The 16,999-nt window shown below is 41.2% G+C and overlaps 1 protein-coding gene across 1 annotated transcript in view; it reads left to right on the forward strand.

The window, feature by feature from the left end:
- Positions 1-12,511, forward strand: part of TNFAIP8L3 (TNF alpha induced protein 8 like 3) — a 29,459-nt gene extending 16,948 nt beyond the window's left edge. Inside the window, exon 2 of the mRNA XM_072624936.1 lies at positions 9,923-12,511. Coding sequence (XP_072481037.1) covers positions 9,923-10,485 — 563 coding nt within the window. The 3' untranslated portion in view covers positions 10,486-12,511. The remainder of the gene's footprint in view (positions 1-9,922) is intronic.
- Positions 12,512-16,999: the final 4,488 nt, after the last annotated feature.

Here is a 16,999-nt window from a genome sequence, read left to right on the forward strand (position 1 = left end):
GCTTTGCCCCTTCAAAATTCCTTCAGCAAAATGTAGATCTCCTGTCAATGAAGAAAACTAATTACTACAGAGGATGCGTAATAGGTGCTATAAACAACATATTACAAATTCATCCCTTTCCTGCTCTTTGGAATTCAAATTGATTGGGATCCAAAAATGTCATCATAAAATTCAAATTTCCATAAGAAACATTAAATGGAACATTCAGTAACACATAATGCCGTCTGCTCAATTGTCTCTCATCCAGAAGAACCTTCTGGCTTCCTCTTCATCATTTGTTCAATTCAGGAAAATGGTATTAGTTAATAATTTATCCTTCCTTCTAGTAAAATTAACTGAAGTGAGAGTTTAATTCATTTTGTTGTCAGTGCTGTTTTGGGGAGAGGAGGAAGCTAACCTGTGATTTCAGCCCAGGAACTCTGCATGTGGAACCCCTCCACTGATGTGGATCAGATAACTATTCTGTGACTTGTCTTGGGGAGTAGCTGCCTGCCTTTCAGAAATTAAATGGCTTGCCCATGGTCATAGTATAGATAGTATGTATCAGATGTAGAACTGGAATCCAGATCTTTCTTATTCAAAGGAAGGTTATTTACTGTCTTTGCCCATATTACCTCTCCACCTATTGTGTAATGGTCTAAAATTGGAAAATGATATAGCTTTTCAGTGTCAATAAGTCTTCTGTGTCTACAAGTATATACTGTGTTTTGAAAGATGTTTTGTTTCTCTTTTGTAATAAAGGACAGGCATTGGTCCAGTTTACTGTTTAAAATTTCATATCCTGAATCCATATGTATTCAGAGACTTTTAAAGGCAAACTACTTTGGCATTTTTATTGAATTAATCCATTTACCAAAGTGGTGCATTAACAAGTTTTTGTCCCTGCTGATACAAGGCCCAGAATTTGTTAAATTTTTCACTGAGACTGGATTTTTAGACAGTACAGAAGGAGGGAATCACATAGGAGTTGCCACAAAGGAGATGGGATACTTCAGAGAATCAAAAATGCCTTTTGATTGCCTGCCTCTCCTAGGTCCTGAAATATCATGGGAGTGGGAAGGCAACTGAATGAACAGGCTATGAAGGAGGTGAGCTGCTGCTGAACTGCTTGTGGAATTAGAGATTTATAATGTCTGTTGATGAAATCCCCCAGCACCCCTAGGTGATTGATTCTGCTTGTTGGGGCTGGACTAGGCAGTAGAGAGTCTGGGGTGAAGTGGAGAAAAGGTTCAAAGTCAGGAGAAGAGCTTTCTCTTGATTGTTAGAGGGCTTAGTGAAGTTGCCTAAAAGAAAAGAAGGTTTTATGCTCAGAGAGATGTTTATATATGCCTTAAGTGGAGAGTGGACTTCCAAGTAGGAGAAAGGTAGAGTCATTGCTTTTAAGGAAGACTTAAGAAAGGAGATGAACCAGGAGAACTTTGTACACAGAAGCAACCACAGTGTGTGAGGATTTTTTCTGCTAGACTTAGAACTTCAATGCAATGCAAGGACTTAAAAAATTCCCAATGGTCTTTTAAGGCAAAATGCCTTCCACATTCGGAGAAAGAACTATGGAATCCAATCACAGAATGGAGCAGATCATTTTCTTTTGTATTATGTTTTGGTTTGTTAATATGATTTCTCCGATTCATTTTAATTCTTCTATGCAACATGACTATGGTGAAAATGTATTTAATAGGAATGTATGTGTAGAACCTTATATAAAATTGTATGCCGTCTCGGGGAGGGAGTGGGGAGGGAGAGGGGAAGGAGGGTCATGGAGGGGAAAAAAATCTAAGTTATATGGTAGTGATTGTAGAACACTGAAAATAAATAAAATTTTTAAAAAAATTTTTTAAAAAAGGAAGACTTAAGGGTAGACCAGAAAACCCCAATCAGGAGAGCAGAAAGGGTGTTTGATTTTTTTTCTTTACCAAGGTGAATTTGTATTGGATTCCATTACAGGAGAGGGAGACTGATTTTTTTCTGAGGGGCAAGGAGGAGATACAGGATCTCACTTCTACCAGGAGAAAAATATCTTTATCTTTGAGTCAAGTGTTGAAGGAAGCATGTGCCCCTGAATGGTTGGAGCATAGAAAAGTGAGAGTAAAGTGACTTCTCTCTGTCTTAGAATTAGTGTGGTAGAGAAAAAGAAACTGGGAATAGATTTGGGGAGAACAGATTTTAAAGTGTTCAAAGAGTACGTAAGGTCCCATGGACTAAAATTCTACCGGGGAAGTCAAGTAAAAGATGGATGGGAAGCCCTCAAGAATCAAATTATGAAGCAAAGAAAAAAAACTGTTTCAAAGAGAAAGGAATGGAGGAGGCATCTTAAAGGATTAAAAATATATACAAAAGAAAAAAACAGAGATAAGTGAAGAGGATACATACAAAAGTCTGATGTAGTTCTTTGAGAAATGTGTCAAAGCTTCTAAAGTTAAGAATGAGATGAGGCAGAGGAAAAAAGTTAATAACAAAAGGGAATTCATAAACTATGTTGGAGGGAAAAGGAATGTTAAGGAAGGGACCACAGCTTACATGGATGGAATGACATGACAGAGAGCTGAGCTGTTAAACTCTGTTTTGTTTCCTTTTTTTCTGCCAATGAGAATGATCTTACTAGTGAAAAAAATTGAATAAAAATTGTTAATAGGGGATTGATACGGAAGATAGTTGCAGAACATAATAATAGCTAACTTTATATATCACGTTAAGATTTGCAAAGCATTTTACAAATATTATTTCATTCTTTCCTCACAACAGCCCTGGAAGGTAGGTGTTATGAGGAAACTGAGGCAAATGGAGGGTAAGTGATTTTCCCAGGATCATACAGCTAGTGAGACTCTAAGGCAAGGTTTGAATTCAGGTCTTCCTTACTCCAAATCCATCACTCCAACTATTGTGCCACCTGCCTCATTAAAGCAAATCAGGATAACTTAATTGGGGAAAAGAGGCAGTGGAGATACAGAGGAGACTGTATGAACTCTACATCCTTGGTGTAGACCCTGACTAGGCTGGTTCTCTGGTAGCTTAGATCCAATATTAAAACCAAATGAGCCATTCATAGGTCATTCAACAAGTAATAAAAGCAAGTTTTCTTAGATGAAACATAGAAAATCTAGTTAACAAGGATATAGTATGGCATTCAGCTCAGGTAGACCCTCTTTGCCTCCATATGAAATGAGTCAACAGAGCAGGATATGGTGATGTATTGGACCTTGAGGCCTGGGCCATGCCTGAAGGATCACCATTCCAAATTGTCAGCTCTTTTTATACACTTACTGCAGCCTTGCACTTAGCGAGGGCTTAAAAAATGGTTATTGACTTAGTAAAGAGGAGGCCATTGTCTTGGGCCTCAAGAGCGAGGTACCTTGAACCTTAAGCCCCCTGGGCCAATGGAGTCTTGGGAATAGCTTTTTTACCTTCTAGAAGAACTAGCCTAACCTACATGGCAAGGGGAGGAAACACTGGCCTCTCAAACTTGGGTGCTTCAGTAACTGACAGATGTGATTTCTGAGCTACCATCACTGATTGTGACAGCTCATGGAGGTCAAAAGAAGCACTGACGGATCAGAGAACTGCACATTCCTGACTTGAAAAAAAAAAAGGAAAGATCTAAGTCTGCAAACCATGGACGAGTGAACTTGACTCGATTTCCAGGAAAAATTCTAGATTACACTATGAAAAACTTAGCTTGTGGACATTCAGAAAAGGAAATAACGATCACCAACAGTGATGCCAGGCCAACTTTATTTTCTTTCTGACAAAGTTACTAAATAAGCAGATAAAGGGAATACTGTAGCTCTATTTCACATGGATTTTAATGAAGCATTTGACCAAGTCTTTCATCTTTGTGCAAAAAGATGCAGAGATGTGGCTAGACCTGTGGTATCTTATTCATATAGAAAGGGGAGTCACTCCAGAAATAAAGATTCCCCATGGGTCCCATGTTCACTTCGTTTTTAAATGTTATGTATGTTATATTACATATTTTATTTTGTTAACTATTTCCCAATTACATTTCAACATGATTCGGGCCCATTGGTTCTTGCATATTTGACACCTCTAGGCTAATGCCCTGTAGCTAGGTGGATTTAGAATTAGACCCAAAGGAATAGTCATTCATGGTTGTCTCAAATTACCTTGAAGAAGGTTTCCAGTAGGACGCCTCTTCTTTTGCTGTCCACGCTTTTGTCAGTGACTTGGATAAATGCATAAATGGCGTGTTTAGCAAGTTTGCAGATGATACAAAGTTGAGAGGGATAGTTAACACATTGGATTGTCAGGAGGAAAGAAAGAAGGAACAAAGGAAGGGAGGGAGGGAGAGAGGGAGGGAGGGAGGGAGGGAGGAAGGAAGGAAGGAAGGAAGGAAGGAAGGAAGGAAGGAAGGAAGGAAGGAAGGAAGGAAGGAAGGAAGGAAGGAAGGAAGGGAGGGAGGGAGGGAGGGAGGGAGGACAAATTTATTAAGTGCCTACTCTGTGCCAAGCCTTGTGATAAGCACTTTACAAATTTTATCTCATTTGATCCTCACAACAACCCTGAGACAGATATTGGTACTATCCTCATTTTACAGTTGAAGAAACTGAGGCAGAAGTTAAATGATTTGCCCAGGGTCACAGAGCTACTAAGTGTCTCAGGCTGGTTTTGAACTCAGGTCTTCCTACCTCCAAATTCAGGCCCCCTAGCTGCCTCATTAGGCCAAATCAATTAAGATGATTTGGTTGAGGAAAGAGAGGAGGCACTGAAAGGAGAGGAAGATCTGGACCTGTGACTTCATCACTATGGAGAGGTCTCTAATTAGAAATTCCTTCCCCTAGTTCAGATCAACAGCTCAACTCTATCTTAGTCATAGAAAGTGCTCAGCGCACCGAGGGGTTAGTTGACATCCCCAGGGTCACATAACCAGTATATGTCAGAGACAGTAACCTGAACCTGTACTTTCCCAATTTGTGATAAAATTTAATTTGGTTAAATGTAAAAAGGTCAACTTCACAAGTATGAGATGGAAGAAACTTGGCTAAATAGAAGTTCATCTGAAAACATGGGGGTTTTAGTGGATGATAAGCTTAATACGCGTCAAAAGTGTGATGTGGCAGCCTGCAAAGTCAGTGCAAGCTTAGGCTGCATTAGGAGAGGCATAATTTCAAGAGTGAGAAAGGTCTTGCAGTAGTCACTCCCCCTGTTTGAACCATATCTGCAGTTTTATGATCATTTATTAGTGTAACATTTTAGGGAGGAAACTGATAGGCCAGAAAGAAGGTGACCAGGATGACAGTCATAACATACCTGGATTAATTGAAGAAACTAGAAATGTAATTTCCAGGACTCCTCTTACCCATCAACCCTCTAGAATCCTTTCAAAATCATAACTTATGAGCCCCCTACCCAAGAATTTATTTTTCCTTATCTGCCAAGTCATGGTTAAAAGCAAAGAAATTAAAGAAATAGTGTCAGGCAATTAAAGTGACCACAGAATATCTCTCTCATAAACCTGGAACTCATTTTCCTTCTATACATCCCCCTTAGTGGAAAGAGCAAATATACATAGGGATAATTCATAGGGCATGCACATGAGGAGCATACATATGGCAACTCACAGCTCTGATGCAGACCTGCCAGTATCTTCTGGTGATACCATTGGGCTGTTATCTACAAGGGATCGTGTCTATTGCAAGCAATCTTCAGAGCTAGCTAATCATCTCTCTACCTTTCTGGGAAGTGCTATGGTTAGTAAGCCTCTCCCCTGCAGAAAGGGGATAAAGCACTTCCTGCCTCTTAAGTACTTCCTAAGCCTTACTTGTATCCTTCAACTGAGGTTCTATCTTCAAGATCACCTGCCATCCATTAGGAAATGCTGAGGTTAGTATATCTCCCCAATATGGGAGAACTATGGCCCTTTCAGCTCTTCCTGAGCCATTCAGAAGGTGGAAAATACTCCTGGATAAGAACACATTGCCTCTCTGAATGATTTTTTTCTCTGACTCATTTGAACTCACATTTAACTTAACATCAGAAATCCCAAAACAAAATGATTTCTCCTGAACAAACTGAAACACTCCTCAGAATAACTGTTTGTTAAAGGTCTAACCTAAAGATTCTCTGTCTTTCCAGGAATGGCCTTTAAAATCTTTGTTGCCTCCCCAGACTTGTGTGGTATGGTTGTGGGGAGGGCTGATCTTGGGGTTGGTGGGTGGGTGGGCCAGCTCATGCTTGAGCTTCTTGCCCCCAGTCTTGCAGCACTTGCGCCCGTTGTTCCAGGAGATCCCTGAGGTCAGCATGAGCTGCCTAAAAGGTCCCAGGTTAGGAATTCATGCTGTAATCTCTCCACCCTAAATTATCTTCACGTTTTTCCTATCAGAGTCCTCATCCTATAGCCAGCTAATTCATCTCTATATTGTTTTCTACCTTTGCCATCTTGTCCTATTGTTGTACCACTGTTACCCAATCTTAACCAAGGGTGACCCTCACCATCTGCTCTCTGTGCTCTAGCTTATTAGCTGCCGAACATTGCTGGAGGATATCACACTACTGTGCTGAATGGGTCCAATACATATCGATACTGATAAATCTTAAATCTGGTTTCTCATAGCTAGAGGGCAAATTCAGTAACCATGGAAAAACTACTTAGACTTATTGCACCTCAATTTTCCCATCTGTAACGTGGAGACAATAATACTTGCTCTACCTTACAGAGTTGTGAGGAAAGCACTTTAAGGCTTACAAGGTATAAATGTAAACTATTATTATTTACTATTTTCCCAAGGTCATCCTGGTAGTCCGCTGGGAATGGAATCTGTGTCTCCTGGCTCCTCATCTAGGACTTTTTTTTGGTACATCATGCTGCCTTTCTCTCCACCCTTCTTGCCCACTCCAAAAGCATTAAAGTTAATGCATCATCCCTGGAGCTGACAACCCGGGTTCTCGTTTGTCAATGCAGTTTTCTTATGTTTTCTAGTACTATAAAGGAAATAGTCGTTGTGGGAATCAGTGGCAGCTGCTGTGAGATCAATAGTAGATGTGTTTGTACCCCTGGTCCCTCTGATGTCCGACTTTAGGGACTTCAGACCAGCAGAGTTGACAAATTTCAGAAAGAAGAGTCCATGCTTGTGGAGGGAATTATGATTTTGAGTGTTTGTAAGGAAGTGTGTACTGATAAGGGGACTGATGGGTTTGTGTCTGAGCTGTACTTGAGTGTTTATTGAGTCTAAGTCTGCAAGCCTGGACAGGCACTCATCTATAAATGAGGAAGGGAGATTTGTAGTCTGACCAGAGACAGTTCCAGAGGTGCAGGGAACGGCTTGTCGAGTGTAGATGAAGGGAAAGTCAACTTTTAGGCAGAGCTGCAGTTAATGATAGCTAATTCCATAGAAACTTTAGTGTAACTGAAATCTACATCTAGTGTTATTGAGTTAATGAACATAGAATCAGGTGAGAAAGTATCATATTAACATTCAACTGAGAATTCAAGGACAAGCCTAGTCCAGGAGTTGGACTGGAACAATCAGGCTATGGCGTCCAAGTACAAATGGATGCCCCTCAGGTGTTGTGTTCTCACCCACACAAAATAACCTGAGGAGAACGATTGTTTGTTTTTCCCTTCCACAAATGAGAATAGCTGAGGTTAGGACAAAAAGAGCCAGGGGTGAGGCTTTCAGGGGCAGTGCTCCAGCAGGCTGTACCCAGATCATATCTTCAGGGAAGGGCACACAAAAGGCAGACAGAACCAAATGGGAAAATCAATAATTAGGTGTGGAGACAGCTAGCTGGATCTTGAATGACAGTAACAGACACATCGTGACTTGCCTCTCTAAGTGGCAAACTTGGGTATGAGGGTTGGAGGGATGGAGCCAGTGATCAAGGGACGTGGGGGGGGAGGGGGCGGGCAGAGAACGATGATAAATGGATTTCTGGAGGACAATAAACTGGGAGGCCAGGGCCACTCAGGTGGTGTCCTGAAATCTTATTAGCTTCACACTCATGACCTAAGAAGCAGACAGAGCTCTGGAGCCTAAATGTGTGGGTGAGCCAGAGGTGCAAGGGACAGTGTTGTAGATTGAATCACAGGAAACTAGCTGCCAGATGATGTAGGAATCTTTTGGGGGTTAGGTAGAGCCCATACAGAAAAGACAGACCCCCCCACATGGATGAAAATGGATACCAGGATGCAAGCAGGTTTTTTTTAAAGGTGGCAGAACAATGTTTAAACTAAAAATGTAGTGAAAGAGATTGTGAAAGAGCACTAATAGGAGGTTTGTAAAACCTTCACTCAAGGTGGTCAGGAGGTGATTTGCTAGTATAATTGAAGATCCAACAATATAGTCATACTGGATCTGACAAAACCCCTTTTTCTCCCTCCTTCTCCCCCATGTGGGACAGAAGTGGGAAGCAGTAGAAAAGTAGAGCTAAAATACTCACATTCCTCTTTTTAGACACAAATAGCAAATAAAGATTGCTATGACTGGCGTTGCAGAAATGTAGTCAAAGACAAATAAATGGGACACTGTCTCCAGAGCAAAGACTGGTTGCCAAGTCAGAGTGGCATGGTGGATACAGTGCTAGGCTTGGCATTTGTTGGATTTGAGTTCTAATCCTGCAACAGGCACTTAAAAATTGTGTGACCCTGGGCAAGTTGCTTGACTTCTCTGAGACTTATCTATAAATGAGGAGGTGGGACCTAGGGACTTAGGAAGCCCCTTGTAGCTCTAAATCTATGATACTGTGATAGGAAGGAGAGACTATGGCAGACCATGGTAGTACTGTAAAAAATCTTGTTTGAATAAGAGACTTGCTGTACAGGTTAGTGACAACAAGGTGTAGTAGATAGAGCTGGGAGTCAGTGAACCTGGGTTCTTCCCCACTGTGGCCACTGTGTGAGCTTGAGTGAGCCATCTCTTCAGGCTTCAGTTTCCTCACTTGTAAAATTAACTGTCTCCTTTTACTGCCCCTTCTGCACATCTATATAATATACCAAACTCCTGCAAATCTGCATTCTTCTCTTATTTCTTTCTACCTTGAGTTAGAGTTATGTATGTTATGTGTCATGTCTCTCCAAATCGGTTGTAAGTTCCTTGAAGGCCCAGACTGTTCCTTCCTCATATTTGTTTCCCCATCGCTCTTTATCCCTTGTAGGGTCTCAGTGAATATCTAAGTTCAATTAAATTGAAAATTGATTTTCAAACAGTGACTCCCAAAGCACTTCAAGATCCCAAAGAGCCTTCTGAATTACCAAGAACAAATTGATTCATGTTCACTAGCACCACTTGAGTATATTTCCCATATTTCACCGTAATCCACTGAAGTGATTCTCATTGATGTAGAAAGTCCTGGTCACCAAGAAGGAATCACACATTTATTAAGCACATATTATGTCCAGGTTTCATTAGGTGTCAGTGACCAGATTCTGAATCGCTGAAAATTGGTGAGGTATCATTCAATCAACATACGTTTATTGAACATTCGTTCTGTATCCAGTTCTGTGCTAGGCTTTCTGGGGATATAAAAACAGTAAAATAAATTATCCCTGCTCTCAATGATCTAATCTATGTAGAGAAATAAGGGTAATACAGATGAACAATTATGGGCCAAACTCAAAAATATTGTGGAAGAGGGGGGATGTGAGCTGGGTCCTTAAAGTTACAATTTGGGTAGCAAAGGGGAGAAAACATTCCAAATATGATTGGGATGGAAAACAGTATGAGCAAAGTTTGAAAAGCTTAGAGATATCGTATATGCGAGAGGACTGGATTGACTGGAGAACAGAATTTCCACTGGGAAATATTAAATAATAAAGGGGGGGAGGTTTTGTTTTTAAACAACATCCCAATCACCCCCCTTCACTATAGAAAATCAACCACTGCTGGATGAAAAAGAGTTGGGTTAGCATGTTTTATTACTCTTGCAGAGAATAGCTTAGTCTAATCTAATTTTTTCTCTTTTTCTGTAGGCCCTGACTTATTTAGCTCAAAGAACCTTGCCCTTCAAGCACAGAAGAAAATTCTGAGCAAACTAGCTAGTAAAACCGTGGCCAATATGCTCATTGATGACACCAGCAGTGAGATCTTTGATGAGCTCTACAAAGTCACCAAAGAACACACTCGCAACAAGAAGGAAGCCCATAGAATCATGAAAGACTTAATTAAAGTGGCTATCAAAATTGGGATCCTCTACCGAAACAATCAGTTCAACCAAGAGGAGATGGAGATCGTGGAGAAACTCAGGAAGAAGCTGAATCAGACAGCCATGACCATTGTGAGCTTCTATGAGGTAGAGTACACTTTTGATAAGAATGTGCTTTCCCAACTCCTGAATGAGTGTAAAGACCTGGTGCATGAACTGGTGGGGAGGCACCTGACTGCCAGGACCCATGGACGCATCAACCATGTCTTCAATCACTTTGCAGATGTGGAATTCCTCTCTGCCCTCTATAGCCTGGATGGAGAATGCCGACTCAACCTCAAAAAGATCTGTGATGGAGTCAACAAATTGCTGGAGGAAAAAATTCTTTGAATTTTTTCCGTTTCCTCTTTCTTGATTTAAAATGACAGTCACTGAGTGTCTCTGATGAGACACAACAGCGACAACAACAACAATGCAACAAGAACCCTGTAACATGTGTCACTTCTCCGTCTTGTTCATCCACCAGATGCTAGCTTCCTTTGGAGTCCAGGTGTGCTCCACGGAGCTCCCTGAGGTTGGATTTTAACGTATGTCTGTTTGTTTGCAAATGCTTGAAATAAATGGCATCTCCAAGTCTCCTTAAGGACAGCTGATAACATATCCCAAGCAGGAGAGCGACTCTGTTGGACTGAAACAAAATCAAGGGAGGTCCCCGTTTCAGCTTCTCCAAGCATGTGAAAGGTGATGAGTTCAGGAGGTAAAGAGGGAAGAGAAACTGAAACAGAACCTGGCTTTTAAATGTCTCCTTCTGGGTGTGCAGGTTTTTAAAAAATAATAATAATAACCTAGAAATTTAAGGAAATGTAGCTTTCCAATACCAGAAAATGTATTCCCCACCCTGGCCCAAGCCCCCAAGCAACTTGGTGAGTTAGCGTATAGATCACAGACTTGCCACGGGAACATGGGAAGTAAACATGCTTTCATTACTTTGGCAGGGGGACGAGAGCTTGCCTATTTCAGATGTTGTAGAATCCATGGGGAACAATTTCAGGAGTATATGTCCATAGTCCCTAATGAGAGGTAATGCCCCCAAGAGGTACACACATCTCATATCTGTGTGGCTAATCAGCTATGGTTCAAGGAAACTCTACCTGACCCAGGCACACAACCAGTAAGGGTTTACACTCATGCCCAAGTGAAAATCAAGCAGGAGGAATCTCTTCCCTTCACTCTGGACCTTCCTAAGTTTCACAGCGCCATTTTGGGGGGTCCATTAAACTAAACAGCCCTTTGAACAAAAGAGGAACTTGTGATTATGATTCAGAAACAAGAACCACCTGCCACGAGATGCTTCCCCACAATAAGAGCAGTGGAAATGACAGGAGAGAAATCCAGATGTCAGAACACATGCCCCGCTCTCTGTTCCTTGGAACAAGAATGAGCACACTGTTTCAGATCCTGATCCAAACCAGCCGTGTAGTCTGTCTCTGGTAGCAGTACCCGTGCATGGATGGATGACTTGTGGGAGGTCTTGGTGGCAACATGAGCCAAAACAGCAATGGCCCAGATGCCAACGAGTCAGACTTGAATTGCTCCCATTGTCAAAGTCTATGAAACACTTCAGTGAAAAACAACATTGTGCAGGTGTTGAATTTTTTTTTAACCAAGAGAGATTTTCAGCCTCTAGAATATCATTTTTTAAAACTGAAATGGAGCAGGGAGGGACAGAGGTAATGGAAATGCTGACACATCCTCTTGCTCCCATGTTCTCAAGAATTGTCCTGGCCTTTGATCACGAAGGAGGAATTGAGGCACAGTACTTGCTGCTTGCACAGGTATTGAGAGCGGTTCTGTTTCACCTTGCCACCAGGGAGCAAAGGTCAATGAAGTTCAGCCAACTGGCATCTGTGGAAGCTGCCGGAAACAAGCTTCTAGCCTTTCCCATGGCACCCGCTTACAATCCCTGCCTCAACAGAGACCTATTTGCATGCCTGACTTAGTGATTCTAAAAATGCCTTACAGTTAGCTGGGTGACCTTGAGGAAGTCACAACCTCTCTGGGCCTCAAGTTGTGTCTGTAAACTTAAGAACTGAAGTAAAGGTCTCTTCTAGGTATTAAACGTTCCATTACTAACAACAGCACCTTCTGCATCATTCTTCATTGAAAAGGCATTTGTGAAAGAGGCTAGGCCCATGCTTTAAAAGAATAGGACCACGGATGTCCGAGCCTTTGCCCATTACTTAAGACCATGAGAATGATTGCTAAACAGCAAGTTAAGACATCTGCTTTGAGTTTTCACTTAGCAATAGGGTCAGACCATCTAAAACTGCTGAACTGTTTCCTTGGTTCTTTGTATACTTCCTACTCTTTTTATAAAGATAAAAATCAAAGCCAAGAAGGGATAACAAATGAAGAATTATTTTTTGGTTTGGATCTGTCATTTCTTTGGTGTGGGAACTCCCTCCATTTATTTGTTTTCTCATTCTTCTTGAACCCTTTGGGGGAGGGGTGTTACTTGTCAAGGATACTTAAGTAGTTTGCCATTTCCTTCTCCAGCTCGTTATATATATGAAGAACCAAGGCAAACAGCATTAAGTGACTTGTCCAGGGTCACACTGCCAGGAAGTGTCTGAGGCCAGATCTGAACTCAGGAAGATGAGTCTTCCTGATTCCAAACCTAATGCTCTATCCACTGTGCCACCTAGCTGCCTCCCTCCATTTATACACCTGGGCACTTTTGAGGTCCTTATGGTACCTAGGTCTAGGAAGGGTTCCAGGAAGCCATGTAGTTCAGTATGACTCATTTTACAGATAAGGAAATGGAGGCGCAGGAAGCTTAAGTACTTTGTCTAACAAATTTGAATTCATACCCTCTTTCTCCAGAAGCACTTGAATCACCGTCCTCTGTATCATTCTGCCTAATCATAGAGAATTACATGGAGAGGGCAAATGAATTGTCCATCATCCCCAAGTGGTTAATATGTCAAAAAGCACAGCTTAAGGGCCAGGTCTACCTGGTTCCAAGGCTAGCCCTTCTATCCACTATTTCCAATATTCTCTCAGGACAATTTTTCTTACATAGAAAGTCAAAAGAACCAAGATTTAAATAGACTAAACCTACGTAGCATTCCCTTCTGGAGGGTTTGGACAACCTTATCTCTTCTTCACAGGTCAAAAAACAAAGCTTAGTTGACAAGATTCTTCCTTCTAAGGGGAGGGAACACAAGCAGTGGGCATTCACAAGGGGTACACAGCGAGATGCCCTCATTATTAGGCAACAGTTGGTGGTCTCCTCTCCCTAAGGATGCACCTCTGGGCACATTAAAGGACACCAAAGTCCTGTATGTTGAAAGTCATCACCTATCCTAAGACTGGTGTGATTTGAACATAGCTATATACATCACTGCTTCTACTAGGGGAATATCTGGCTTAAGGCAGACACATCAAATTCAGGAAGCAGCAGGAAGACTCAACCAGAATCAGATTAAAATGTAACTGGGAAATGTTTAACAAAATAAATAAAAACACAATATAAGCCATATTAATTTGTGGTTTTATAAGTCAATACGGAGCTTTGGAGGACCCATTTCTATTTATGTGACATCACTACTTTAGGGCAATTTATTGTAATAGATGGAGAACCGACCTTCAAGTAGTCCTGGGTTCAGGTGGTGACCCAAATAAGAATTACTAATAATTCAGCAATCTACAATAGGGTTCTTAATTTTGATGGACTCCTCAGAATAATGTTTTCAAATGAATAAAATAAAATACATAGGATCACAAAAGAAACCAATTATATTCAAATACATTTATCAAAATATTAAAAATAAATAAAGTTCCTGAACTCCACTAGGTTCAGACCTGATAATCTAGGATCTTGAATCAGGGACCTAAAACCATGAATTTTAAGGGAGGAACCTTTAAGTTCAAAATGCAACGTGGAAAATGTGGAATCAAGAAATAACATGAAGGCTAGCAAGATAATTTCCTAAAAAGAGCACACAACTGTTTAATATAAGCACCAGCCATGAGTCCATCAGTCTGCTGAACACTAGAACCTGGGAGAAGAGTGGATCTGCTCTTTTAATAAATTGTCTGAAATTGTCTGACCTAAAGGAAAATTTCCGCTGATTTGGTTGCATTTAATAGGTGAATTTGATGCCACTATTAAGATAAGAAAACCAACATGATTATATTCATGTGTTCTGTACGGTTACAAAGTAATTTGCTGTATACCTCTCTCCAATCAATTGAATATTCCACTTTTAAATGGAATCCTATGACAGACAACAATTTCCACCTTCACTTCATCTTCATCCTAGAAGGCAGACATTTCCATTTTTTGTTTTAGGCACATGCATTCATCACTGAGTTGAGTTAAAATTTGTGTAAAAAGCATAAGAGGAGATTACATCATATATGTATATGTATATACATATATTATATATTACATTTTGCATATTTTGGAAGATGTTTTCTTATCCTAAGAAACAGCCCATTCTCATGGTGATTTCTGATCCCTTCAATGCTACAAGAATTCACAGGTCTCCAACCTCCCTAAACCAATATCAGAAAATAAGATGGTCTCTCAATAAGAGTAGCAAATATAGAGCAAGAGAATCCTAAGTATTCTCAAATATGAAAGCACCATTCTCTACTAATATACTTCCAAACAGAATTCTGGGATGAAACAGCATCTCTTTTTGTACATTCATGACTTTTTTCATTTGTTATGGAAGTCACCATCTACTTTCTGGACTTGAGTTTCATTTTCCGAATATGAGTTCATGGTCGACCTGGGTTAGAAGACACCCGGTAAGTTACGCTCTGCCATCATGTATGAAGAATGAGCTTTTATCTTTTTCCACTTGGAAACTGAACCCATGAGGAGGATAATAATGCCAGCTCCCCTGTTCCCTTGCAGCTCTACTATCCTGGGGCCTCTGTAGGAGATGAAGGCTACACCCCCACATTTACTCACTCTTTGGAATTAGTGCTAAGGTCTTCTGTGACCAGTCCAATGGGTCACTTAAACACAGATGCTTTTATTACAGTGGGTTCAACCAAGTCAATTCAATGCTGTACACCCAGGCAGTGTCACCAATTGGTATCCCAGGCGTTTGCTTGCACAGGTAGACTGGCTTTAAACATTCCTGGAGCTCCATGGGCCCCTGGCTCAGGTTAGTGAGCTGTTTGGTGACCTGGAAATGCTCTGGCATTCCCCCAAACTAAATAAAACGGTTGCCTTGGACACAACATACAGTTTTGCAGTTACTGCTTTTTTTTCCATTTCTCATCTTTCAAATATTTAAGTGTTGACTAAATTAACTATTTAGATATTATCCACTAAGATGAAAGAATTGCTTTGGTTAAACTTGCTAAATATATTCCCCTGGATTCCCTAGACCCTTTAATAAACAGCCACATCTAGCTACAGAGCACATACAAATTTAGCTCCCCTAAGCACTTTTTATACCCAATGCCCCAGTCACTATAATATAGTGTTACGTATTGGGCATTCTGCTTGGCACTGGAGAAAAGACACCCTCCCTTCCCCCCCCCCTTCAAAAATCACCAGCCCTTGCTCTAAAGGAGTTTATATTCCATCAAAAGAGGACAATGTGGAACTTGGCCTTGTAAAGATATTTTCTACTCATTGCTGTAACTAAGAGTGGGCAGCTACCCTATGCACTGACATCTAAGGGGAAAGGGAAGGTGCTACACTGCAAGTTACAGACCTTGGTCTCAGTCCCTTGAGGTCTTCCATTGACTCATACCCATAGAAGAAAGAAAGCAGGCCTGAGAGGGATAAGAATTAGGATGGTAGAGATAAGAAGAGAACAGGGTGGAGATGGGGGTGTATTTCAGGGCCCAAGGGTCTCCTGGGAATAGGAATTGGGTCTTTTGGGGAGAGAAGTGGGGAGCAAGTAAAAAGGCTACTCTTAGCCAAGTGCTTCCTAATGAGAGTGGCAGTATAGCTCTCCATCATCCCAGGAACAATAGGCAGGTGGAGATGTGATTTTCTAAGGAAAGGTAGCTTGGGAATCAGTTAATGGAGGGGGGAAGGGCAGGGTATTTGGGAGGAACGTCAGAAATGGAAAGTTCCTATGTGTGAAGGTATAGGTTGAAGTGCAAGACTGAACCAGGTACTGAACTTAAGAAAGGAGGAAAAATTGCCTGAGAACTAATAGGTGTGTTCGTCCTTTGTTGCCGAAGAAGACCATGCCATCAGAGAAATAATGATATGCACTTGACTTTGTTTTGAGTGCAGACTGTGCAGGTCACCAGCCTCACTTCTCTTCCAGAGCAATCTGAATCCAGTGACCAGATATTCATTAGGATGACTGGAGATGACCCAGGATGAGGCAATTGGGGTTGTGACTTGCCCAAGGTCACATAGCTAGTAAGTGTTGAGTGTCAAGTGTCTGAGGTGACATTTGAACTCAGGTCCTCCTGACTCCTGCCCTGGTGCTCTATCCACTGCACCACCTAGCTGCCCCAGGCAGCTCATGCTGAGAACTAACAGGTAACAACAGCCAGGATATAGATAGAGTGACAGATGGAGGAAGAGTGATCTTCCAAGGAGAAGTTGCTAAGTGATGGTGTTATAGAGAGGGTCTAAAAATAGTAATGAAGGGCAAAGAATATATCTTCTCCTCATCCTGGCCTATTATATCAGAAATATGAAAGAAGGAACATTCAGCACTGCAGAGAGTGGTCAGGAATTCAGCTCTTCCTGAGAGGAACCAGTTTTCTCTAAGTGCAAAAAGATGGTACGATGAAGATATTTAAGACAAAGGGAAATTTAATAGAAGATTTGGTCCAGGTGATGCAGAAGAAAAGAGCCAGAAATGTGTCCTGAGATAGAGGAGAAAGTGGATAAGGAAGAAGACTTGGTAAG

This window comes from Notamacropus eugenii, chromosome 7 (assembly GCF_028372415.1).
Source record: "Notamacropus eugenii isolate mMacEug1 chromosome 7, mMacEug1.pri_v2, whole genome shotgun sequence".
In the NCBI taxonomy this organism is placed as follows: domain Eukaryota; kingdom Metazoa; phylum Chordata; class Mammalia; order Diprotodontia; family Macropodidae; genus Notamacropus; species Notamacropus eugenii.